Raw genomic sequence first — 24,795 nt, forward strand, 5'->3', positions numbered from 1 at the left:
AGAATGGGATTCTCTTACTTTTTGAGACAGTCTCCCTCTGTTGCCCAGGCTGGAGCATGGCGGTGTGATCTCGGCTCACTGCAGTCTCAACCTCCCGGGCTTAAGCTCTCCTCCTGCCTCAGCGTCTGGGGTAGCTGAGGTATGACCACAAGTATGAGCCACCACACCCAACTAATATTTTGTGTTTTGTAGAGATGTGGTTTTACCACATTGCTCAGGCTGGTCTTAAACTCCTGGGCTCAAGACATCCACCCACCTTAGACTTCTAAAGTTTTGAGATTATAGGCAGCAGCTGCCATGCCTGGCCCTGTTTTCTTCAGCACTGGTTTATTGGGAAGGCCTCCAATTGTCTTCCTGACTTCCAGGCTTGCTCACTTCAGCCTGTTCACTGAAGCCAGAGGAATTTTTCTAAAAGGCAAATTTGGGTCAAAATGGTTCTTGATTAAAACCTGCTGGTGACTGCCCGTCGCCTTTAATGTAAAATCCAAACTAATTCGGCCACAGGGCCTGGTAAGAGCTGGCCTCGGCTTACCTTTCCAGTTGTATCCTGCACCACCCTCCCCATATCCCTCCCCTCCAGCCACGTGGAATGTCAGTTTCCTTGGGGGACTTTACTGGTGTCCTTCAGGAAACCTCCCCCTACCCTCATCATCACTCTTTGACTCTCATCTTCGCTCATCTTTAGCCTCAGCCGAGATGTCTCGCCCCATTCTCTATGCTGCAACAAGAAGCCCCTTGGGAGCATTTCAGTCCCACTCTGTACTTCTGTCATTGTGCTCCTCACAGTCTGGTAAGTGTTGGCATACGATTGCTATATTAGTCTGTTTTGCATTGTTATAAGCATACATGTGAGGCTCAGTAGTTTATAAATAAAAAAGGTTGGCCAGGCACAGCAGCTCATGCCTTTAATCCCAGCACTTTGGGAAGCCGAGGTGGGCGGATCACAAGGTCAAGGGATTGGGATTATCCTGGCCAACGTGGTGAAACCCCATCTCTACTATAACACAAAAATTAGCTGGGCTTGCTGGCGCATGCCTGTAATTTCAGCTACTCAGGAGGCTGAGGCAGGAGAGTTACTTGAACCCAGGAGGCGGATGCTGCAGCAAGCCTACATCGTGCCACTGCACTCCAGCCTGGATGATAGAGTGAGACTTCATCTCAAAATCATCATCATCATAACAAACTTAGCTATGTATTGTGGTACATGCTTGTAATCCCAACTACTTGGGAGGCAAGATCACTTGAGCCCAGGAGATGGAATCTGCAGTGAGTCATAATCACCTCACTTTCCTTCAAGCCTGTGTGACAGAGGTGAACTCTGTATCCAAAAAAGAAAATAGTTATTGGGGACAAAAGACTAAACAAGCAAAGGGGTCAGGAGAGTCCTGTGAATGTGGGTCATGTCAGCAGAGTGTAGGGACTACTGGGCAGGAGGGACTTGAAGAACGGGGTGGTGGAGACAAGGTCATTCATCCTAAACAGTTTGCCCTGTAGCATGTAGATCAAATATCTCATGTTGGCTGCTGGTGACTGAACTGGGCTTCCTGTTTCTGTGTTTGGTTTGACCATCACAATGTTGAAAAACCTTTGAAGTGAGGACCTTGCCATCTGCTACAGTTCCTCCTGGTCTCTGGCATTACTCCAGCCTCCTTTCTTCATGTAGCTTGCCTGATCTGCTGAGACCTGTGTTTGCTCTCCCTGCAGACGGGTGGGTTGGAGGCGATTTAAGGAGGAACATTTAGTATATGAGATTTTATATATGTATATATGTGTGTGTGCACGCGCGTGCGCGCACGTGCGCACATATGCATGTGCATATATACATACACAATGATAAATAGGTTCGGTGGGGTGGCTAAAGCCTATAATTCCAGCACTTTGGGGGGCCAAGGCAGGAGGATTAGTTTGACCTAGGAGTTCAAGACCAGCCTAGGCCACATAGCGGCCTTCTCTACAAAAAATTTAAAATATTAGGCACGGTGGCATGCACCTGTAATCCCAGCTACTTGGGAGGCTGATGTGGGAGGATCAATTGAGCCCAGGAGTTGAAAGCTGCAGTGAGCTGTGATCTCACCACTGTGCTCCAGTCTTGGTAACAGAGTGAGACCCTATCAGAAAAAAAAAAAAAAAAAGAGAGAGATAAATAGATCCAGCACTGGTGGGATTATACTTTTGAGTGCTCTTTAGGAGAAAACTATATTTTAATATTTCATTCTTCCTTAAATTTTTTATAGTCTAGCAAACCATTTCTTCAACAAGGAGAAATAAATCTCATCCAAAGAGCCCTAGGAGGAAGGGCAGACTAAGAAAGTCAGAAGCACTGTAGTCATTTTGAGCAGCTTCTATCTTTGGACTGCTAAGCTGGGCGGTGCCAGGCTGGGTCCATTTTTTCTCCTCTTTAATTTCTCAAACTGAAAGAGTCCTGCTAGAATCTGAAGTCAGATCTGTAGATCAGCATTGACTCAGCAGTCTGCTATGTTGTGAGGTCTTACCCCAGGAACTACAGAATACAAAATGCAAGAGGAAGCTGGAATAGAGCATCTCCCGGCGAAATGAGAGCCAGAGATACGGCGGCAGTGCCCCAATGGAGACAGCCAGCCAAATTTAAATTACATTTGGCAGTGCCTTGTGGAAAGGCTGTACTTTGATTAGATCTCCACAATCTGGAATGTGACCTTCAATATTATTGGTCCACAAACTCCAGTTTCTCATGTTTCCTGCATAGGTCAGTGTCGTAGGGAGTGGTTCATCTTAGCAGAGCTTCCTGGTTTTCATGGCAGGTGTTCCATTTATTAATTGACAAAGGAGGCATATTTCTCCTCTGGCAACCAGAAGATTTGTCCTTTCCCTCGGGACTCCCTTGAAGGTTCTTGGAAAACTAAGCAGAGGATGAGGAAAGGCTGTGAACACGCTTGCTGGTCCCTTCGTGTCCTACAAAAGAGCACACCTGTAACCGGAAGACCCTTTTTATTAGTCAAGGCTGGACAGACTGAGGGGGGTGTGTGTGTAGACATGGTCTCACTCTGTCACCCAGGCTGGAGTGTAGTGGTGAGATCATTGCTCACAGCAGCTTCCACTTGCTGGGTTCAACTATCCTCCCACTTAAGCCTCCAGGGTAGCTAGGACTATAGGAATGTGCTGCCATACCCAGCTCCTTTTCTAATTTTTTTTTTTGTAGAGATGAGGTTTCACTGTGTCACCAAGGCTGGTCTTAAACTCTTGGCCTCACGGGATCCTCCTGTCTTAGTCTCCCAGTGGGCTGGGATTATGGATATGAGGCACCTCACCTGACCTGTGATGAGTTTTCGACAATGTCATTTCTTTTGTACAGAAGCACCTAAGCTGAAGAGTCCCTTGAGAACAAGTACTATCCTGTGGTTTCATAACCTTTCTTCCATTTGTGGTTCTTGCCAAGTTAAATTTAAATTACATCTTATCAAGATAGATAAACCCAAGGTTTCCAGAGCTGGAATATAGAAAATGGATTGACCTACAAGTCCTACTCACCCATAGCCAAGGCATGGAGACCTCAACACACCTGGGCCCTAAACATCACCTTTCATTGTGAGTAGCTCTGAGATAACACTTCTGGTTGGTAAGTGCCCACTGGCAAAAGTTTATGTAACAGCAAGTGAAGGAATAAAGAGTCAACAAAACATTTTCTGTTCCCAATTCTAGCATGAATTTGATTAGATATTCTATGAAGAATTTTCATATGCCACAGTTCTGACCAAATTCTCAAATGAACCAAAAAATTATATTTAAAAGTCAACCTTCTTTCTCACTCTGTTGCCCAGACTGGAGTGCAGTGGTGCAATTATGGCTCAGTGCAGCCTCAACCTCCTGAGCTAAAGCAATCCTTCCTCAGCCTCACAAGTAGCTGGGACTGCAGATGCTTGCATGGATTTTGGTATTCACAGATATTGGGGAGCTGGAACCAATCCCCCCATATACCAAGGGACAAATGGTATGTTTTGTTTTGTTTTGTTTTTGAGACAGTCTTGCTCTGTTGCCTAGGCTGGAGTGCAATGGCACAATCTCAGCTCACTGCAACCGCCACCTCCCAGGGTTAAGAGTGGGCTAAGATTACAGGTACCTGCCATCATGCCCAGCTAATTTTTGTATTTTCGTAGAGACAGGGTTTCACCATGTTGGCCAGACTGGTCTTGAACTCCTGACTGCAGGTGATCTGCCTGGCCTCAACCTCCCAAAGTGCTGGGATTACAGCTGTGATTCTCTGTGCTGGGACTTTTTTTTTTTTTCCCCCCCAAGATGGAGTTTTGCTCTTTTGCTCCCAGGCTGGAGAGCAATGGTGCACTCTCAGCTCACCACAACCTCCACCTCCCAGGTTCAAGTGATTCACCTGCCTCAGCTTCCTGAGTAGCTTGGATTACAGGTACCACCACACCTGACTAATTTTGTATTTTTTAGCAGAGATGGGGTTTCTCCATGTTGTTCAGGCTAGTCTTGAACCCCTGACCTCAGGTGATCCACCTGCCTTGGCCTCCTAAAGTGCTGGGATTATAAGTGTGAGCCACCGCACCCAGCCTCTATCTGTTTTTACAATTATACTGTTAAATACATGATGTTCCATGACAGTGGTAAATTTTTAATGACCATTTTTAATTGAGTGGAATTACCATAAAGATAATAAAAGTAGCAGCTAATATTTACTGAGCTGTTACTAGGTGCCTTTAAATACCATAGATTTCTAAGTTCCCCGTAACTCTTCCTTATTTTGCTTAACCGCTCTATCTTAAATTGCTCATGCTTGCTTCAGTAGCACATATACTAAAGTTGGAACAATAGAGAGATTGGCATGGCCTCTGTGCAAGAATGACGTGCAAATTTGTGAAGTGTTCCATATGTTTTTAAAACAAAAATATGACTCCTAGATTTTCACGGTGTTTGTGCATATGACCTTTTGTTTAGGTTGAATTGTATCCGAAGATGATATTTCCAGAAATGAGATTACTGTGAGTCACAGGACATTAGCATTCTTGTTATACTTGATGTAAACTGCCAAGCTTTCAGGCATGGTGGCTGTTGGCCTATAATTCCAACACTTTGGGAGGCTGAGGTGGGAGGATTGCTTGAGGCCAGGAGTTGGAGGAGGCAGTAGAGTGAGTCACTGTATTCTTTTTTAAAAATTTCCAAGCTTTACCCTGGTGGAACGCTTGTATACAATTTAAACATCACTAATAGTAAAAGAAAATGCCCATTTCACTGCACCTTTGCTGGCACAGGGTACAATTACAAGTTATTTTTTTAAATGAAAGACCTCATAAATTTTGTTACATTTTAATATCTATTTTCTTATCTTAGTTTATTAGCTTTCTCTCTCTCTCTTTCTTTCTTTCTTTTTCTTTCTTTCTTTGTTTCTTTCTTTTCAGATGAAGTTTCACTCTTGTTGCCTAGGCTGGAGTGCAATGGCACAATCTCTGCTGACTGCAACCTCCTTCTCTTGAATTCAAGCCATCCTCTTGCCTCAGTCTGCAGAATAGCTGGAATTACAGGCATGTGCCACCATACCTGGCTAAGTATTTTCAATAGAGACAGGGTTTCTCCATGTTTGTCAGGCTGGTCTCGAACTCCATAAAGTAATCCAACTGACTCAGCCTCCCAAAATGCTGGGATTACAGGTGTGAGCTACCGTGCCCAGCTAGCTTTCTTTTTTGCTCCCTTTTTTTTTTTGGGGAGACCAAGTCTCACTCTGTAGCCCAGGCTTGAGTATGGTGGTACAGTCTCGACTCACTGCAGCCTTGACCTCCTGGGCTCAGGTGATCCTTCCACCTCAGTAACTGGGACTATAGGCACATGCCACCATGTCTGGCTAATTATTTTTGATTTTTAATAGAGACGAGGTCTTGCCATGTTTCCCAGTCTGGTCTGGAATTCCTGGCCTCAAGCAATTCTCCCACTGCCCCCTCCCAAAGTGCTGCTATTATAAGCATCAGCCACCAAGGTTGGGCTGTCCATGTCTTTTCTGTTTATTTATAGAGTTAACGTGTCTTTTACTAATTAGATGATCTATATATTTAATCTTTTATTAAATTATAAAAATAGTGAAGACTTTCAAATGAAGAAGTGAAAAACTTCCTTTACGCATTAGACCCATAATCTTATCTCATGAAATAATTGGCCATATTCTTCAAATACATATGGGCTAATTGAATATCACTTCTCATTTTCATATTTTGTGGACATCTGTGTCAATTTCTATTGATCTATCTGAATCCTTTTCATGGTTTCCTAATGTTTTATCATATGGATATATCACAATTGACCAGTCAGCCTCTATAGCCATTTAAGCTCCTTCTAATATTTGCTTTGAGCTCTTTATATCATTAAAAATTAACCTCCTCAGCAGGTTGTGGCAGGTGTGGCAGCTCACACCTGTAATCCCAGCACTTTGGAAGGCTGAGGTGGGAGAACTGCTTGAGGGAGAAGGATCACCACCAGCCTCGTCGACATAGCAGCACATTGTCTCTAAAAAACATTCAAGATAGCATGAGCTGCACATTGCGGTCCACACCTGTAGTCCCAGCTACTGGGGAGTCCGAGACTGGAGGATCACTTGAGCCTAGGAGGTCGAGGCTGCAGTAAGCTGTGGTCACACCACTGCACTCCAGCTTTGGTAACAGTAAGAATGCATTTCTTAAATAAAATAAAAATTAGGTTGGAAGATTGCTGAAGTCGTGTAGGTTGAGTCTGCAATGAGCTGTGATTGTACCACTGTGGTCCAGCCTAGGGGATAGAGCAAGATTCTGTCTCAAAAAAGTAAAATACAATAAAAATTAACCCTTTAGCATATCTCCCAGTAACACCTTCCCTCTAATGTTTTTCCTAGAAGCTCTTGGATTTTGTTTGCTTTTCACGTATCTTATAAAACTTTTATGGGATTGGTTGGATGTCCGCCTCATTCCTTCTTATATTTTTAAAGAATGTCTTTTTGTCACTTCCAGCTGGATCTACCATGAAAGACACCAGAGTTCAGGAGGAGACTGGGCATCATGTTACTCAGGTACAAAAAGACTTGGACAATAACTCAAAAATGATCAAATAATAGTGCATGCATCACGTGCAATGGGAAGCTCTTCTGGAGAGTGGGAGAAGCTTCCAGATAAGGTGACAGTGAAACTGGCCTTTGAAAGATGAGGAAGAGTTGTGTGAGAGTAGGGAGCGAAGGGGGATGTGGAGGGATGGGGAATGGGCAGGGAAACCAGCACTGTAAAGACCTGGACAATTAAGGTGGCACATTTGGTTCAGGGAATGGGGAATGAGGTGTGGCAGGAATGCTCTGGAGAGACAGTAATTTGCTTGTATGGAATTTTGCCTGAGAGACCTCACTACAGTTTCTGATCTGGTGATGTTATCGTCCATCACTGTCCCTGTCAGATAGTTTGGAATAGGTGTGATGATCACAGTAACATCAAGCATAATATTTCATGAATTCTCACAAAGTCACAGGCAGGTACCAATTATCCCCATTTTATGAATGAGGTGATAAAGACAGGGATGATGAGTGATTCCCCAAGCTCACATGGATACTAAGCTGAGTCAGCTGTAGGGACTGCTTTGACTTTAACACTTGCTCTTTTCATGAGCACCATGTATTGCTTCTCCTATGCAGTTAGGCAGGTAGGTGAAAGAAAAGCCCGTGTTTCTCTCTAGTCACACACTTTGACTGACTGACTGTGTGTGTGGAGCTCATACACCAAATTCTCCAGTGTTCTGGATAGTAACTGGGCATCTCACAATGTTATTCTGACACTACCTGGAGCTGGCACAGACCCTGCAGGTTAGGCATTTAGTCCCATGAGACTACCCCCACTTCAGATGCCATGGCAAGTATTAGGTTTTCTCCTGTACCTTTGACCAAGCTATTACAAATCAGGGGTTCTCATGACCCCCTTTGATTTAATCATTTGCTGGAACAGCTTACAGAACTCAGAAAAAGTTTATTTTCTTTTTTTCTGAGAGACAGGGTCTCATTTTGTTGCCCAGGCTGGTGTGCAATGTTGCAGTCATAGCTCACTGCAGCCTCAACTGCCTGGGCCCAAGTGGTCCTCCCCGCTCCCTAGTAGCTGAGACTACACGCCTGCACCACCACATCTGGCTAATTAATTTTTTTGTAGTGATGGGAACTTGTTTTGTTGCCCAGGCTGGCCAGAAATTCTTGGGCCCAAGTGATCCTCCCACCTCAGTCACTTAAAGTGCTGGGATTACAGATGTGAGCCACCACATCGGTCAGTTCATTTTTGTTCCTGGTTCACTGTAAAGGATATGTCTGAGAAACAGCCAGTGAAAGAGATGTGCGTGCTGGATGCAGTGGCTCATACCTGTGATCCTAGCACTTTGGGAGGTTGAGTTGGGAGGATCTCTTAAACGCAGGAGTTTGAGTTCAGCCTGGGAAACATGGTGAAACCCTCTCTCTATAAAAAATACAAAAATTAGCTGGGCGTGTTGATATGCACCTGTAATCCCAGCTACTCAGGAGGCTGAGGCAGGAGAATCACTTGAACCCAGGATGCAGGGGTTGCAGTGAGCTGACATCATGCTACTGCACTCCAGCCTGGGCTACTGAGCAAGATTTTGTCCCAAAAAGTAAATAAAAATAAATAACTAGGTGTGGTGGTGTGCACCTGTAGTTCCAGCTACTAGGAAAGCTGAGGTGAGGATGCATTGAGCTGGGGACTGGGGAAACTTAGGTTGTGGTGAGCTGAAATTGTGCCACTGCACTCTATCCTGGACAAAAGAGCCAGAACTTGTCTTTAAAAAAAAAAGAAAGAGGAGAAAGAAAGGAAGGAAAGGGGAGAAAGAAATGAAACAAAGATGGATGCCCAAGGGAAGGTAAGTGGGAGGTGCACAGAGCTTCCATGCCCTGTGTTCAACATGCCGCTTTCCCAGCAGCTCCTGTGTTCAGCAACCGGAAGCTCTGCAAACCCTGTTGTTCAGGCTGTTTACAGAGGCTCTGTTATGCAAGCATGACTGATAAAATCGGCCATTGGTAATTAAGTCAATCTTCAGCCACTCTCCCCTCCTGGAGTTCAGCAGGTGAGGCTAAAAGTTCTAAGCCTCTAATCATGTGGTTGCTTTCTCTGGCAATCAGCCCTCCTCCTAAAGAAATCCAGGAGCGTGCAGCCACCCAGTCATCTCAACTGGGGATAAGAATCCATAAGAAATGCATTCTTAGCATGCTGGAGATCCCAAAGTTCTTAGAGTCTCTTATGTTAGAAAGCTGGGGCCAAGACCAAATATTAAAACTAAAGTTACTCCTATCACCTCTATGACTGAGGTCTTTATAAGCATTCAAAGCTCTGTGCCAGGAACCGTGGACAGAGAACAAGTATATATTTATTTTCTTTTTTTTTTTGAGACAGAATATCCCTGTGTCATCCAGGCTGGAGCACAGTGGTATGATCATAGCTCACTATAGCTTTGACCTCCTGAGCTCAAGTGATCTTCCCATCTCAGACTTCAGAGTAGCCGGGACTACACATGCATGTCACCCATGTCCAGCTCATTTTTGTAGAGATGAGATTCAGTTATGTTGCCCAGGCTGATCTCAAACTCCTGGGCTAAAGCCATTATTTCACCTCAGCTTCTCAAGTAGCTGGGACTGCAGGCGCTCACCACCATGTCTGGCTAATATTTATTATGCTTTTGTAGAGGTGGGATCTCACTATGTTGTCCAGGCTAGTTTCAAACTCCAGGCCTTAAATATTCTTCCTGCCTTGACTTCCCAAAGTGTTGGGATTATGGGTGGGATCCACCATGCCCAGCGGTCACAAAGATCCTTATAAAAGAAAGAGGTTAGAAGAGTCAGAATTGGAGCAGGAGATGTGGTGGTGGAAGCAGAGTTAGAGAGGGAGATTTGCAGATGTTTCACTTCTGGCTTTGAAGATGGAGTTAATGGCCATGATCCAAGGAATGGGGGTGGCTTCTAGAAGCTGGAAAAGCCAAGGGAACACTTTAGAGCCTCCAGAAGGAATGCAGCCCTGCTGACACCTTAACTTTAGCCTTATTAGACCTAATTTGGGCTTCTGATTCCCAGAAGTGTAAGTTGGTAGATTTGTGGTGTTTCAAGGGACTAATATAGGGTAGTTTGTGGCAGCAGCAAGAGGAAATAAACATGACACCAAGCATCGTGGCTGATGGTGGTAATCCCAGCACTTTAGGAATCCTAGCGGGAGGATCACTTGAGGCCAGGAGTCCAAGATCAGCCTGGGCAACATAGTGAGACCCTGTCTCTACGAAAAATTAAATTGACCGGGTGTGGTGGCTCACTCCTGTAATCCTAACATTTTGGGAGGCCAAGGATCACCTGAGGTCAGGAGTTTGAGACCAGCCTGGCCAACATGACAAACCCCCATCTCTACTAAAAATACAAAAATTAGGCATGGTGGCACACAGCTGTGATCCCAGCTATTTTGGAGGCTGAGGCTGAAGGATCACTTGAACCTGGGAGGTGGAGGTTGCAGTGAGCTGGGATTGCACCATTGCACTCCAGCTTCAGCAAGAAGAGTGAAACGCCATTTCAACATAAAACAAATTAGCCAGGCATGATGGCATGCACCTATCGTTCCAGCTACTAGGGAGTCTTGAGGTGGAAGTATCGGTTGAGCCTAGGAATTCGAGGTTGCAGCGAGCTGTGATTGCACCACTCTGCTCCAGCCTTGGTGATAGAGTGAGATCTTGTTTTGGAAAAAAAAAAAAAAGAACACGGTGGAAATGGAGACAGATGGCAGTGTTAAATAGAAAGGTCAGGGGTGGCCTCCTAAGTGAAAATTGAGCAAAGACTTGGAGGGGAAGGAGGTGGCCGAGGTGCTGAAGGAGGAGGGTTGTGGGCCGAAACAACAGAATAAAGTGCCTGAGGCTCTGGAAGGAGGCCAGTGGAGCAGAAGAGGGGGAGAGAATTGGGGGAGGAGGCCATGGAGTTGCTGGGTGGGGATCAGTGTAGATTGTGTAAGCCCTGGGAGGTTATTGCTGGGGCTTTGGCTTTTACTATGAGATGGGAACTGTGGGAAGATTCTGATCTGATTTGTCTCCTGATCTGTCAGGACCTGATCTGTCTCCTGATGTAAAAGCATTCTCTGGCTGCTGAGTTGAGAAAGACTGTGGGGAGATTTGGGTAGAAGCATGGGGGTCAAGCTGTGGTAACATTTAGGTGGAAGATGATAGTGGTCCTGACCAGGGTCATGGTGGTGGTGATAGTCAGAAGAGAGAAGTAGGGGAGGAGTCCAGTGAGTTGCTGGGTGCGATCTTCAGTACATGGTGAAGACAGTCAACAGGATTTCCTGACAGACTGGATGTGGGGTGTGAGAGAAGGCGGGGTCAAGGTTGAGTTTGATTCTTATTGAATTACTAAGTAAGTATTGAAAACTCTACAGCCTTGTCCAGTGTTACCAAATATGGGATGCTAGATTAAAGAAATCTCTTCAGGTGCAGTGCAGTGGTTCATGTCTGTAGTCCCAGATGTTTGGGAAGGAGAGATGGGAGTATCTTTTAAGGGCAGAATATCAAGACCAGCCTGGGAAACATAGCAAGACCTCCTCTCTACAAAAATATTTTTCAAAATTTAATAAAATAAATGTAGCTAGGCATGGTGATGTGTACTTGTAGTCTCAGCTACTCAGGAGGCTGAGGTGGGCAGATCTCTTGAGGTCAGGAGTTTGAGGCCAGCTTGGGCAACATAGCAAGACTCCACACTCTACAAAAAAAATTAAAAATTAGCCAGGTATGATGGCACTCAACTGTAGTACCAGCACTGGGGAGCTGAGGCAGGAAGATGGCTTGAGCCCAGGACATTGAGGCTGCAGTGAGCTATAAGTGCACAACTGCACTCCAGGCTGGGTGGCAAAGCAGGACCTTGTCTCACAATACAAATAAAGTAATGAAATCTCAAGTCAGAACCTTTTGGCTCTGCAGCCCTTGCAACCCTGGAGCCATGGAGTGGGGTTTTAATCGGAATGAGGAGACCCCTGCCCAGTGTTGTTGCCTGACTAATCAGTGTTTTAAAAAATATGTTAATCGGGCTGGGTGCAGTGACTTACGCCTGCATTCCCAACACTTTGGGAGAATGAGCCGGGTGGATTACCTGAGGTCAGGAGTTCAAGACCAGCTTTGCCAACATGGCAAAACCTTATCTCTACTAAAAAACAAAGATTACTTTGGGAGGCCAAGGCAGGTGGATCACGAGGTCAAGAGATCGAGACCATCCTGGTCAACAAGGTGAAACCCCATCTCTACTAAAAATACAAAAAATTAGCTGGGCATGGTGGCGTGTGCCTGTAATCCCAGCTACTCAGGAGGCTGAGGCAGGAGAATTGCCTGAACCCAGGAGGCGGTGGTTGCAGTGAGCCGAGAACGCACCATTGCACTCCAGCCTGGGTAAGGAGCGAAACTCCATCTCAAAAAAAAAAAAACAACAACACAAAGATTAGCCAGGTATGGTGGCGGGTGCCTGTAATCCAAGCTACTTCAGAGGCCGACACAGGAGAATCCTTTGAACTGGGAGGTGGGGCAGAGGTTGCAGTGAACCGAGATTATATGCTTCATTCCAACCTTGGGGAAAGAGTGAGACTCTGTCTCAAAGAAACAAAAGGATTATTTATATTAATACTTAATAATTTTAGTATTATTATCATTTAAGATGGAGTTTTGCTCCTGCTGTGTGCTCCTGCTGGCCTCAGGAGGCCCAAGCATTGGGTCCTGAAGTCGGCCTCTCCAGGCCCAGCTCCTGCTCTCCTGGCATCTCCTCCACATGGGTGCAAGATATCCTCAGATGGGTGCCTCCAGGGCCAGCTGCTGCCTCCCAACTGCCACCTGGGGCCCAGCTTCTGCCTCCCCTCAGCCTCTCCGGGAGGTCCAGCCTATGCCTCCCTTCTGGTGGCCTCCCCAGGCCCGGATCCTATTCCTGGCCTCATCTACTGGACCACGTCCTGCCTCCCGGCAGCTGCTTTTTGCTCAGCTTCTGACCAGCTTCCAGCGGCCTTTCTTCTGTAGGCCCGAAGCTTTCTCAAGTGGGGCTTTTCGGGCCTTCGTTCTGCCTCCTGGTGGCCTTGACTGGCCCTGTTACCACCTGACATTGGCCCCACCGGGCCCAGCTCTGGACTCTCTGCAGCCGCCCCATCACCAGCTGCTCCCTGCTGGTGGCTTCCCCAGGCCAAGATTCTGTCTGCCTTCCTACCTGCCTGCCTGCATTCTGGCTGCGTCCACAGGCCCAGCGCCCCCCTCACACTGGCCTGTTGGGGCCCAGCTCATGCCTTTGGCAAACCTCTCCGAAACCAGCTCTCGTCTCACTCTTGCCTTGAGTCTAGGCCCAGGCACTCCCTCGCAGAGGTCTTCCTCAGCCCAGCTCGCCTATCATGGACTCTCCCAGGCCAGCTCCTGCCTTCCAGCGGCCTGTCCAGGCCCAAAGCTTCCTCTCCGGGCCCGGCCTCCCCAGGCTTAGCTCCTGCTTGCGCCAGGCCCATACTGGGCCCAGCCTCTGCCTTTCAGTGGACCCTCCAGGCCCAGCTCGTGGCATCACCGTGGCCTCTGCTCAGGCCCAGCTCCTGCCTCTGTGGCAGCCTGTATCCACAGGCCCCTCCTCCAGCCTCCCCGTGGCCCTATCAGGCCAAGCCGGTGCCTCCCGGTGGCCCTCCCGCACCCAGCATTGGCCTGCTTGCATCCTCTTCGTGCGCAGAATGTCTTCAGGTAGGCCTTTCGGGGCCCAGCTCCTCCTCTCGGCCGTGTCTACAGGCTCAACGTTTTAATTTGCCTCGCAGCAACCTCTGGGGACTCAGTTTCTCCCCAGCTCCTGGCGGCCTTTGTAGGCCCGAAAGCTCAGGCCCTCGACTCAGGCTCTCCAGACCCACCCAGCTCATGTCTCACGCTGGCCTCTCCAGGCTCGGCTTCTGCCCTCCTAGGGCATCTCCAGGCCCCAGACGTTCCTGAGTCAGCTTCTGCTGGCCCCGGCTCCTGCTGCGTTATCCTGCTGGCCTCGGGAGGCCCAAGCATTGGGTCCTGAAGTTCATCTCTGTCGGCCCAGCCTCTGCCCCTTACTGGTGGCCTCCGCACACCCGGATCATCCTGCTGGCTCTGTCTACCGGCTGACATTTTGCCCCCTGGCATCCTCTTTTGGCTCAGCTCCTGGCCAGCTCACGACGGCCTTTCGTCTGTCGGCCCAAAGCTTCCTCGGGGCTTTTGGGGTGTCCCCTCTGCCTCCCGGTGGCCTTGACAGGCCCAGCTACATCCTGACATTGGCCTCTCCATGCCCAGTTCTGGCCTCCTTACAGCACCCCCAGCACCATCCACTGTCTGTCGGCCACTTCCCCAGGCCAAGATCCTGCCTACCTTTCAACTTTGTCCACAAATTCAACGCCTCCCTCACACTGGCCAGTTGAGGCCCAGCTTGGCCTCTAGCAGATGCCTCTGGACTTAGCTATCGCCTTGTACTGGCCTTGAGTCTGGGCCCAGGCAACAGGCCCAAGCTTTGCCCCCGGCAGCCTTTTTTTTTTTTTTTTTTTTTTTATGCAGTTTTGCTTTTGTTACCCAGCCGCGAGTGCAATGGTGTGATCTCGGCTCACCTCAACTTCCGCCTCCTGTGTTCAGGCAATTCTCCTGCCTCAACCTCCTGAGTAGCTGGGATTACAGGCATGCACCACCATGCCCAGCTAATTTTTTGTATTTTTTTTTTTCCTTCCTCGCACCGGCTTTTCTCAGCCCAGCTTGCCTCTCATAAACTCTCGTTCAGCTCCTGCATCCCAGCGGCCTGTCCAGGCCTGAAGCTTCCTCTCCGGGCCTGGCCTCTCCAGGCCTGGCTCCTGCCAGCTCTAAGCCCCTCCGGGTTGAGTGTCCGCCTCTCAGTGGACCCCCCAGACCCAGCTCGTGGCCTCATTGTGGGCTCCGCTCAGACCAGCTCCTGCCTCTGTGGCAGCCTGTCTCCACAGGCCCAGCTCCTGGCCTCCCAGTGGCCCCCTCGGGCCAAACTCGTGCTCCAGACTGCCCTCTTAGACCCAGCATTGGCCTGGTGGCGTCCTCTTGGGCTGCAGAATGTCTTCAGATAGGCCCCTCGGGGCTCAGCGCCTCCTCTCGGCAGCGTCTACAGGCCCAACTTCTGAATTTGCCTCACAGCAACCTCTGTGGACTCGGCTCCTGCCCAGCTCCCGACAGCCTTTGTAGGCCCGCACGCTCAGACCATCGACTCAGGCTCTCCAGGACTACTCGGCTCATGCCTCATGCTGGCCTCTCCGGGCTCACCTTCTGCCCACCCAGGGTGCCTGTAGGCCCCAGATGTCCCAGAGTTGGCTTCTCCAGGCCCAGCTCCAGACTCTTTCTATTGGCCTCTGCAGGTTCAAGCATTGGGTTCTCAATTCAGCCTCTCCAGGCCCAGCTTCAGTCCTCCTGGCGTCTCCTCCCCATGGGTGCAAAACGTCATCACGTGGGCCCTTCTAGGGCCAGCTCGTGCCTCCCAAAGGCCCCCTGGGCTCACCTCCTGCCTCCCATCAGCCTCTTCTGGATGCCTACCCTCTGCCTCTGTACTGGTGGCCTCTCCAGGCCTGGATCCTCCTCCTGGCCACATCTACGGGCCCAAGCTTTGCCCCCGGCAGCGTTTTTTTGTTTTTATTTTGAAACGCAGTTTTGCTCTTGTTACCCAGCCGTGAGTGCAATGGTGTCATCTCGGCTCACCTCAGCCTCTGCCTCCTGGGTTCAGGCAATTGTCCTGCCTCAGCCTCCTGAGTGGCTGGGATTACAGGTATGGGCCACCATGCCCAGCTAATTCTTAGTATTTTTGTTTTTTTGAGATGGAGTTTCGCTCTTGTTACCCAGGCTGGAGTAGAATGGCATGATCTTGGCTCACTCCAACCTCCGTTTCCTGGGTTTAGGCAATCCTCCTGCCTCAGCCGCCTGAGTATATGGGATTACAGGCACGTGCCACCGTGTTCGGGTAATTTTTTTTTTTTTTTTTTTGAGATGGAGTTTCGCTTTTGTTACCCAGGCTGGAGTGCAATGGCGCCATCTCGGATCACTGCAACCTCCGCCTCCTGGGTTCAGGCAATTCTCCTTCCTCAGCCTTCTGAGTACCTAGGATTAAGGCACACGCCACCATGCATGGCTAATTTTTTGTATTTTTAGGTGAGACGGGGTTTCACCATGTTGACCAGGATGGTCTCGATCTCCTGATCTCCTGATCCACCCGCCTCTGCCTCCCAAAGTGCCGGGATTACAGGCGTGAGTTACTGCGCCTGGTCCCCAGCAGCGTCTTTTGGCTCAGCTCCTGGCCAGCTCCCAGCGGCCTTTCGTCTGTCAACCCAATGCTTTCTCAGGTGGGGCCTTCTGGGTGTCCCTTCTGTTGAGGACACCGGGAGGCAGAAGGGACGCCCGAAAGCCCCACCTGAAGAAGCTTCACGCCGACAGATGAAAGGCCGCCATGAGCTGGCGAGGAGCCGAGCCGAAAGAGGCTGCCAGGGGCAAAATTGGGCCCGTAGACGTGGCCAGTATGAGGATCCAGGCCTGGTGAGGCTGCCAGTAGGGAGGTATAGGCTGGGCCTCCTGGAGAGGCCGCCTGATGGGAATCAGGAGCTGGGCCCCAGAGGGCCACTGGGATGCAGGAGCTGGCCCTGGAGGGGACCACGTGATGATGTACTGCGCCCAGGTTGGGGGGTGCTGCCGGGAGGGCAGGAGCTGGACCTGCAGAGGCGGACTTCATGACCCAGTGCTTGGGCCTCCCAAGGCCAGCGGGAGGACAAAGCAGGACTGGGCCTCAGGGCTGAGCTCTGGACTCCCCGCTGCCCCCACAGCCCCAGCTGCTGCCTGCTGGCTGCTTCCGCAGGCCAACATCTTTCCTGCCTGCCTGCCTGCCTCCCTGCATCTCGGCTGCATCCACAGGCCCAGCGCCTCCCTCACACTGGCCAGTTGAGGCCCAATTCATGCCTCTGAAAGACGTCTCTGGAGCCAGCTATCGCCTGGTTATGGCCTCTACTCTGGGCGCAGGTCCTCCCTCGCACCAGCCTTTCTCAGCCCAGCTCACTTGTGATGGACTCTCGCGTGCCAGCTCCTGTCCCCCGGCGGCCTGTCAGGGCCCAAAGCTTTCACTCCGGGCCCAGCCTCCCCACACTGGGCTCCTGCCTGCGCTAGGCCCTCGGGCCCAGCCTCCGCCTCTCAGAGGACCCTTCAGACCCCGCTTCTGACTTTGTGGCAGCCTGTTTCCACAGGCCCAGACCCCAGCCTCCCATTGGCCCCCTGGGCCAGAACGTCTTCAGTCGGCCTCTCAGGGCCCAGCGCCTCCTCGGCAGCGTCTACAGGCCCAACTTCTAAATTTGCCTCGCAGCAACCTGTGTGGACTCGGCTCCTGCCCAGCTCCCGACGGCCTTTGTAGGCCTGAAAGCTCAGACCATCGACTCAGGCTTTCCAGGACTACCCGGCTCATGCCTCACGCTGGCCTCTCCGGGCTCACCTTCTGCCCACCCATGGTGCCTATAGGCCCCAGATGTCCCAGAGTTGGCTTCTCCAGGCCCGGCTCCACACTCCTCCTATTGGCCTCTGCAGGCCTAAGCATTGGCTTCTCAATTCAGCCTCTTCAGGCCCAGCTTCAGTCCTCCTGGCATCTCCTCCCCATGGGTGCAAAAACGTCATCACGTGGGCCATTCTAGGGCCAGCTCATGCCTCCCAAAGGCCCCCTAGACTTAGCTTCTGCTTTCCTTCAGCCTCTCCTGGACACCTAGCCTCTGCCTCTGTACTGGTGGCCTCTCCAGGCCTGGATCCTCCTCCTGGCCATGTCTCCGGGCCCATGTTTTGCCCCCGGCAGCCTTTTTTTTTTTTTTTTTGAGACGGAGTTTTGCTCTTGTTACCCAGGTGGGAGTGCAATGGTGTGCTTTCATCTCACCTCAACCTCCGCCTTTTGGGTTCAGGCAGTTCTCCTACCTCAGCCTCCTGAGTAGCTGGGATTACAGGGATGCACCACCATGCCCAGTTAATTTTTTGTATTTTTTTTTTTTTTTGAGACAGAATTTTGCTCTTGTTACCCAGGCTGGAGTAGAATGGCGCGATCTCGGCTCACCGCAACCTCCGCCTCCTGGGTTCAGGCAATTCTGCCTCAGCCTCCTGAGTAGCTGGGATTACAGGCACCCGCCACTGTGCCCAGCAATTTTTTCTTTTTTTTGAGATGGAGTTTCGCTCTTCTTGCCCAGGCTGCAGTGCAATGGCACGATCTCAGCTCTCCGCAACCTCCACCTCCTGGGTTCAGGCAATTCTCCTGCCTCAGCCTTCTGCGTAATCTGGCATTACAGGCACACGCCACCATGGCCAGCTGATTTTTTGTATTTTTAGGTGAGATGGGGTTTCACCATGTTGATCAGGATGGTCTCGATCTCCTGACCTCATGATCCACCCACCTTGGCCTCCCAAAGTACCGGGATTACAGGCGTGAGTTATCACACCTGCTCCCCAGCAGCGGTTTTTGGCTCGGCTCCTGGCCAGCTCCCGGCGGGCTTTCGTCTGTCGGCCCAAAGCTGTCTCAGGTAAGGCCTTCCAGGCCTCCCTTTTGCCTCCCGGTGGCCTCAACAGAAGGGACACTTAGAAGGCCCCACCTGAGGAAGGTTCACACCAACAGACAAAAGGCTGCTGGGAGCTGGACTGGAGCCAAGCCAAAACAGGCTGCTGGGGGCAAAACTTGGGCCTGTAGATGTGACCAGGATGAGGATCCAGGCCTGGTGAGGCTGCCAGTAGGGAGGCAGAGGATGGGCCTCCTGGAGAGGCCACCTGATGGGAATCAGAAGCTGGGCCCCAGGGGGCCACTGGGATGCAGGAGCTGGTTCTGGAGGGGACCACGTGATGGTGTATTGCACCCACGTTGGGTGGTGCTGCCAGGAGGGTAGGAGGTTGACCTGTTGAGGCGGACTTCATGACCCAGTGCTTGAGCCTCCCGAGGCCAGCGGGAGGACAAAGCAGGACTGGGCCTGGGTAGGAGGTTGACCTGTTGAGGCAGACTTCATGACCCAGTGCTTGGGCCTCCAGAGGCCAGTGGGAGGACAAAGCAGGACTGGGCCCGGGGGCCATGCTCTGGACTCGCCACAGCCTCCCCAGCCCCAGCTGCTGCCTGCTGGCTGCTTCCGCAGTCCAAGATTTTTCCTACCTGCCTGCCTGCCTGCATTCCGGCTGCATCCACAGGCCCAGCGCCTCCTTCACACTGGCCAGTTGAGGCCCAATTCATGCCTCTGAAAGACGCCTGTGGAGCCAGCTATCACCTGGTGCTGGCCTCGACTCTGGGCGCACGTCCTTCGCACCGGCCTTTCTCGGCCTAGCTCACCTGTCATGGACTCTCCCGGGTCAGCTCCTGTCCTCCGGCGGCCTGTCAGGGCCCGAAGGTTTCTCTCTGGGCCCAGCCTCCCCACACCGGGCTCCTGCCTGTGCTAGGCCCTTGGGCCCAGTTTCCGCCTCTCAGAGGACCCTTCAGACTCCGCTTCTGCCTTTGTGGCAGCCTGTTTTCACAGGCCCAGGCCCCAGCCTCCTCGTGGCCCCCTGGGGCCAAGACAGTGCCTCCCAGGGGACCCTGCCGGGCCCAGCGTTGGCCTTCTGGCATCCTCTTCGTGTCCAGAACGTCTTCAGGTCGGCCTCTCTGGGCCCCGCGCCTCCTCTCAGCAGCATCTACAGGCCCAACATGCGAATTTTTCTTGCAGCAACCTCTGTGGACTTGGCTCCTGCCCAGCTCCCGATGGCCTTTGTAGGCCCGAAAGCTCAGACTATCGACTCAGGCTCTCCAGGCCCACCCGGCTCATGCCTCATTAGTGGCCTCTCCGAGCTCAGCTCCTGCCCTCCCAGGGCATCTCCAGGCCCCAGACATTCCCAAGTCGGCTTCTGCCAGCCCGGCTCTTGTTGCCTTTTCCTGCTGGCCATGGGAGGCCCAGTATTGGGTCCTGAATTCAGCCTCTCCAGACCCAGCTCCTGCCCTCCTGGCGTCTCCTCATGTGCACAAAACTTCATCAGGTTGGCCCCTCCAAGTCGAGCTTCTGCCTCCCAAAGGCCCCGTGGGCCCAGCTTTTGCCTCCTGTCAGCCTCTTCGGGAGGTCCAGCGTATGCCTCCTCTCTGGGGGACTCCCCAGATCCGGATCCTCCTCCTGGCCCTGTCTACCGGCCCGTCCTGCCTTCTGGCAGCTTCTTTTGGCTCGGCCCCTGGCCAGCTTCCCGCGGCCTTTCATCTGTCAGCCCAAAGTGTTCTCAAGTGGGGCTTTCTAGGCTGCCATTCTGCCTCCTGGTGGCCTTGACAGACCCTGCTACCGCCTGATGTTGGCTGCTCCAGGCCAGCTCTGGACTTCCCGCAGCCTCCCCAGCCCCAGTTGCTGCCTGCTGGTGGCTTCCCCAGGCCAAGATACTGCCTGCTTGCCTGCATCCCGGCTGTGTCCACAGGCCTAGTTCCTCCCTGACACTGATTCATTGAGGCCCAGCTCATGCCTGTGACAAAACTCTCCGGACCCAGCTTTCACCTCACGCTGGCCTCTAGTCTAGGCCCAGGTTCTCCCTCGCAGCGGCCTTCCTCAGCTGAGCTCGCCTATCATGGACTCTCCTGGGCCAGCTCCTGCCTCCTGGCGGCTTATCCAGGCCCGAAGCTTCCTCTCCGGGCCCGGCCTCCTTAGGTCCGGCTCCTGCCTTTGCCAGGCCCCTCCGGGCCCGGCCTCCACTTTTCAATGGACCCTCCAGGCCCAGCTTGTGGCATTACTGTGGCCACTGCTCAGGCTTAGCTCCTGCCTCTGTGGCAGCCTTTATTTTCAGGCCCTCCCCCAGCCTCCCCGTGTCCCCATCAGACCAAGCTGGTGCCTCCCAGTGGCCCTGCCAGGCCCAGCATTGGCATTCTGGCATCCTCTTTATTCCCAAAATGTCTTCAGGTCAGCCTCTTTAGGCCCAGCTCTTCCTCCCTGTTGTGTCTGGAAGCCCCAGTCTTTCCTTGCAAGAAGCATCACAGGCCCAGCTTCTTCCCACCTCTTGGTAAATTCTGTACACCTCAGCCTTCATTATATGGACTTTTCAGGCCCTCCTTCGGCCTCCCGGTGGTCCGGACAGACACAGTGCTTTCCTCAAAGCCGTCTATCAAAGCCTAGAGGTTATCTCATGTGGGCCTCCTGAGGCTTATTTAATACCTGTTTTTCAACCCTTTTGGCAGGTCTTCCTTTCGTACACACTGGTGTCTCCAAGACCATCTGCTTAGTCATGTCTGCCTCTGAAGATGCAACTTCTGTTTTGCCGTGGACTTTTTCACCTCAGTTCCTGCCTCACGATGGCCTCTTCAGGCTCTTCTCCTGCGTCTTAATGGACACTCAAGTCTCATCTCCTCTCATGGTGGCTTTTTCTGCAGTGCACGTGCGTTATAATGGCCTCTTCTTGATCCAGCTGTATATGTCTTTGATTCTCAACTGCATCTAGAATCCCAAAGCTTCCCTGGACTCTCATGTGTTTAGTTCCTAGCAGTGTGCCTTGGCTAAATGCCTATGTCTACTTTTAATCTTGAAAGTGTATTTCTGACCGATTTGTAGTAAATTCTGCCTATGTCATTTTACAGTGTGTTCTGTTTTATTTAATGTCTCATTGTTTTTCTTGTCTTCTGGGGGTTCAGAGCAGATTAAGCCTCTGCTTTGTCTGTTTGTCTTTGCCCTGGACATGGTGGCTGCTCATTTCAGGTCTTGTTTTTTATATTTTTTCCTGTTAACTTTTATCCTCTTGCTCTGTCACCCAGGCTTGGGTGTCATCATGTGATCATGGCTCCACTGCAGCCTTGGCCTTTTGGCCTTTACTGATTTTCCCCAGTCATCATCTTCAGTAGCTGGGACTACAGGCAGACGTTGCCATTTCTGACTAAATTCTGGTTTGGTTTGAGAAGTTGGTTCTCTGTTGCTCAGGGTGGTCTTTTTTTTTTTTTTTTGAGATGGAGTCTCACTCAGTTGCCCAGTCTAGAGTGTAGTGGCAGGATCTCAGCTCATTGCAGCCTTAGCCTCCTGGGTTCAAGTGATTCTCCTACCTCAGCCTCCTGAGTAGCTGGGATGATAGGTGTGTGCCGCCAAGACCGGCTAATTTTTGTTGTTGTATCGGGCCGAGCATAGAAAACACCAAGACAAAAGTATGCCAAATTGCAGGGTTTATTGCCGGCGACCACAGAGGACTCACGTCTGTCCAACCCGTGGCAGAGAAAGAAGGGTGACAAGACCTTTTTATACCCGCAAAACCACCTTGGGAGTGGGGGTGAGGAGTGGGGATGGGATGAAAGTCTTCAGACATTTTGGGGGCTGTAAATCACCTCGTGGGCAGAGCGGAGGGTGATGGGGCTCTGGACAGTCCAAGGGCCAGGCGACTTTTGTCATTCCAATTGCCACTTAAGTGGTTTACAGAAGTCAAGATAAACATTAGTTTCTAAACATTATTTGGGCAGGTGTGGGGTCCACAGATTTTCTAGTTACTTTGCATCAGGATGGAATTATCTGGGGGTGCTTACTCTGGTCATTACCGGTAAACAAAGGCCAGCAATTCTGGCAGTTACAGATAAGAGAAGGTATGCAGCTTTACCTCTTTGCATTCTGCAAAGTAAACTAGCAGTTTACAGAGGCCAAGGTTAGCAGTTATTGTGAGGAGAATGGAAACAGTTTTGTCTTTTATAAAACGGCAGTGTACAGGTTCTAACTCTGGGCCAGCCATATCACATTGTATTGTTAATATAGATGGGGTTTCACCAAGTTTTTCAGGTAAGCTGGTCTTAAACTCTTGGACAACAATAATCCTCTTTCCTGGGCCTCTCAAACTGCTGAGATTAGAAACATGAACCATCATCCATGACCTGTCCTTTGCTTGCCATGTACAACTAATAATTTACTTTTTGATTAATATGCTATGGTTATATACATTTGTGAATATATAGATATTTTAATGTTTTCTGGGATATCAATTTTTTTCTTTCTTTTTTGAGACAAGTTACTGCTTTGTCATTCAGGCTGAAGTGCAGTGGTGTGATCTCGGCTCACTGCAACTCCTGCCTTCTTGGCTTAAGTGATCCTCCCACCTTGGCCTTCTGAGTAGATGGGAGAGCTGCCATGCCCATCTAATTTTTATATTTGTGTAGACACAGGGTCTCACCCAGCTTCAAACTCTTGGGCTCAACTGATCCTCCCCACTCAACCTCCCACTGTGCTGGGATTGCAAGTGTGAGGCACTACACCTGGTCTGCCATTTTCTCTTTATGGATCATTAAGGATTTACCTTTTAGTGTACTATAAACACATGTAGATATGTGTGTATATATTTATATATTTATATGTGAATATTTGTGTGTATATCTTTTCATAGCCTGCACACACACCCACCATAAACATTGTGAAAGAGATATTTGCATACCCAGAAATTGATAAGCTTCTTCCAGCTTTTGAAATGACCCTTAGCACAAATAAGAAAGAAGTACAAAGTATCATTATTCATGACCATGGACCAGGATGACCATGAGTCAATTGTACTTGGCAGCTCGACCTTCCAGTGGAGCATCTCAAAGGGCTTGATGTATCTGAACATCATGCCCTTTTGCATTCATTAGGTTGCTTTGTAATTCTTACTTCTCTTGAAACCTCATTGTAACCCTCATCAGTGTGGAATCAGAAACTATTTTCCAAATCTTAGCGATATGGAATAACAGCTTTTGTAAGGAAATAGTTATTGCATTTGGTTTGTTATGACAATTTCCTGGCCTAGGCAGATGAAATATTGCAGGAGTGTGTGTGTGTGTGTGCGCGCACATGTGCTTGTGGATGCATGCATGCATGCATACATTCTTGTACACAGATGGGGAGACAGAAGTAGGGGGTTGAATTTGATAAAAGCAGAAAGTGTAGGCTGTTCGGATGGGCACTTGTTTTGGCAGAAGCTGTGTAACTGTAACTCTAGAGTTAAGAAATAATTGTGTCAATTTTCTCTCCCAGAAAATAAAATTATAATTTCTGCCTTGATATGTCAATTAGGTGGTCCACTATAGGCAAAATATCTCGTATATAATAGGTGCTGAATAAATACTACTTTCTGTAGCACATTCTTAATTAGTACTTAATTTTGAAAAGCTTAGAATAATGATGGCTTAAAAAAATTGTAATTATTATAAAGAAATATAAGTCCTATAGAAAAGTACAAAGAGGCTGGGCATGGTGGCTCATGCCTATAATTTTAACAATTTGGGAGGGTGAGGTGGGCCAATCACTTGAACTCAGGAGTTCAAGACAAGCATGAGCAACATAGCAAGATCCCGTCTCTATAAAAAATTATAAACCAGTTATGGTAATGAGCACCTGCAGTGCTAGCTACTCAGGAGGGTGAGGTAGTGGATCACTAGAACCCAGGAGTTTGAGGTTTCTGCCTTGGAAACAGAGTGAGACCCTGTTGAGAGAGAGAGAGAGAGAAGTAGCAAATCATGAAATTTTCATTTACCAAAAAATAACTCAACATTAGGTGATATGGCTGGGTGCTGTATCTCATGCCTGCAATCTCAGCAGTTTGGGAGGCCAAGGTGGGTGGATCACTTGAAGTCGGGAGTTTGAGACCTGCCTGGCCAACATGGTGAAACACTCTACTAAAAATTCCAAAGTTATCCAGGCATCGTTGTGGGCGCCTGTAACCCCAGCTACTTGAGAGGCTGAGGGATAAAAACCACCTGAGCCCAGGAGGCAGAGGTTGCAGTGAGCCGAGATGGTACCATTCCACTCCAGCCTGGGTAACAGAGTGAGACTGACTCACAAAAATGTGATAATTAATTCAAAACTCTTTTTGTACAAATAGGGAGTTAGATGAATA

General features: G+C 50.0%; 1 protein-coding gene and 1 pseudogene across 49 annotated transcripts in view; both read left to right on the plus strand.

Annotated features, from left to right (window-relative positions):
• Positions 1-24,077, plus strand: part of LOC128929312 (uncharacterized) — a 58,031-nt gene extending 33,954 nt beyond the window's left edge. For 30 of the 49 annotated variants that reach the window (XM_078344798.1, XM_078344841.1, XM_078344819.1 and 27 more), the window contains 3 exons: positions 686-790; positions 6,966-7,024; positions 12,656-14,570. In XM_078344798.1, coding sequence (XP_078200924.1) covers positions 686-790; positions 6,966-7,024; positions 12,656-13,008 — 517 coding nt within the window. In that variant the 3' untranslated portion in view covers positions 13,009-14,570. The other 19 variants (XR_013524748.1, XR_013524749.1, XR_013524758.1 and 16 more) reach the window with 15 other exon arrangements.
• On the plus strand, positions 4,772-4,871 carry LOC118154946 (U6 spliceosomal RNA; annotated as a pseudogene).
• Positions 24,078-24,795: the final 718 nt, after the last annotated feature.

Source organism: Callithrix jacchus, chromosome 1 (assembly GCF_049354715.1).
Source record: "Callithrix jacchus isolate 240 chromosome 1, calJac240_pri, whole genome shotgun sequence".
Taxonomy (NCBI): Eukaryota; Metazoa; Chordata; class Mammalia; order Primates; family Cebidae; genus Callithrix; species Callithrix jacchus.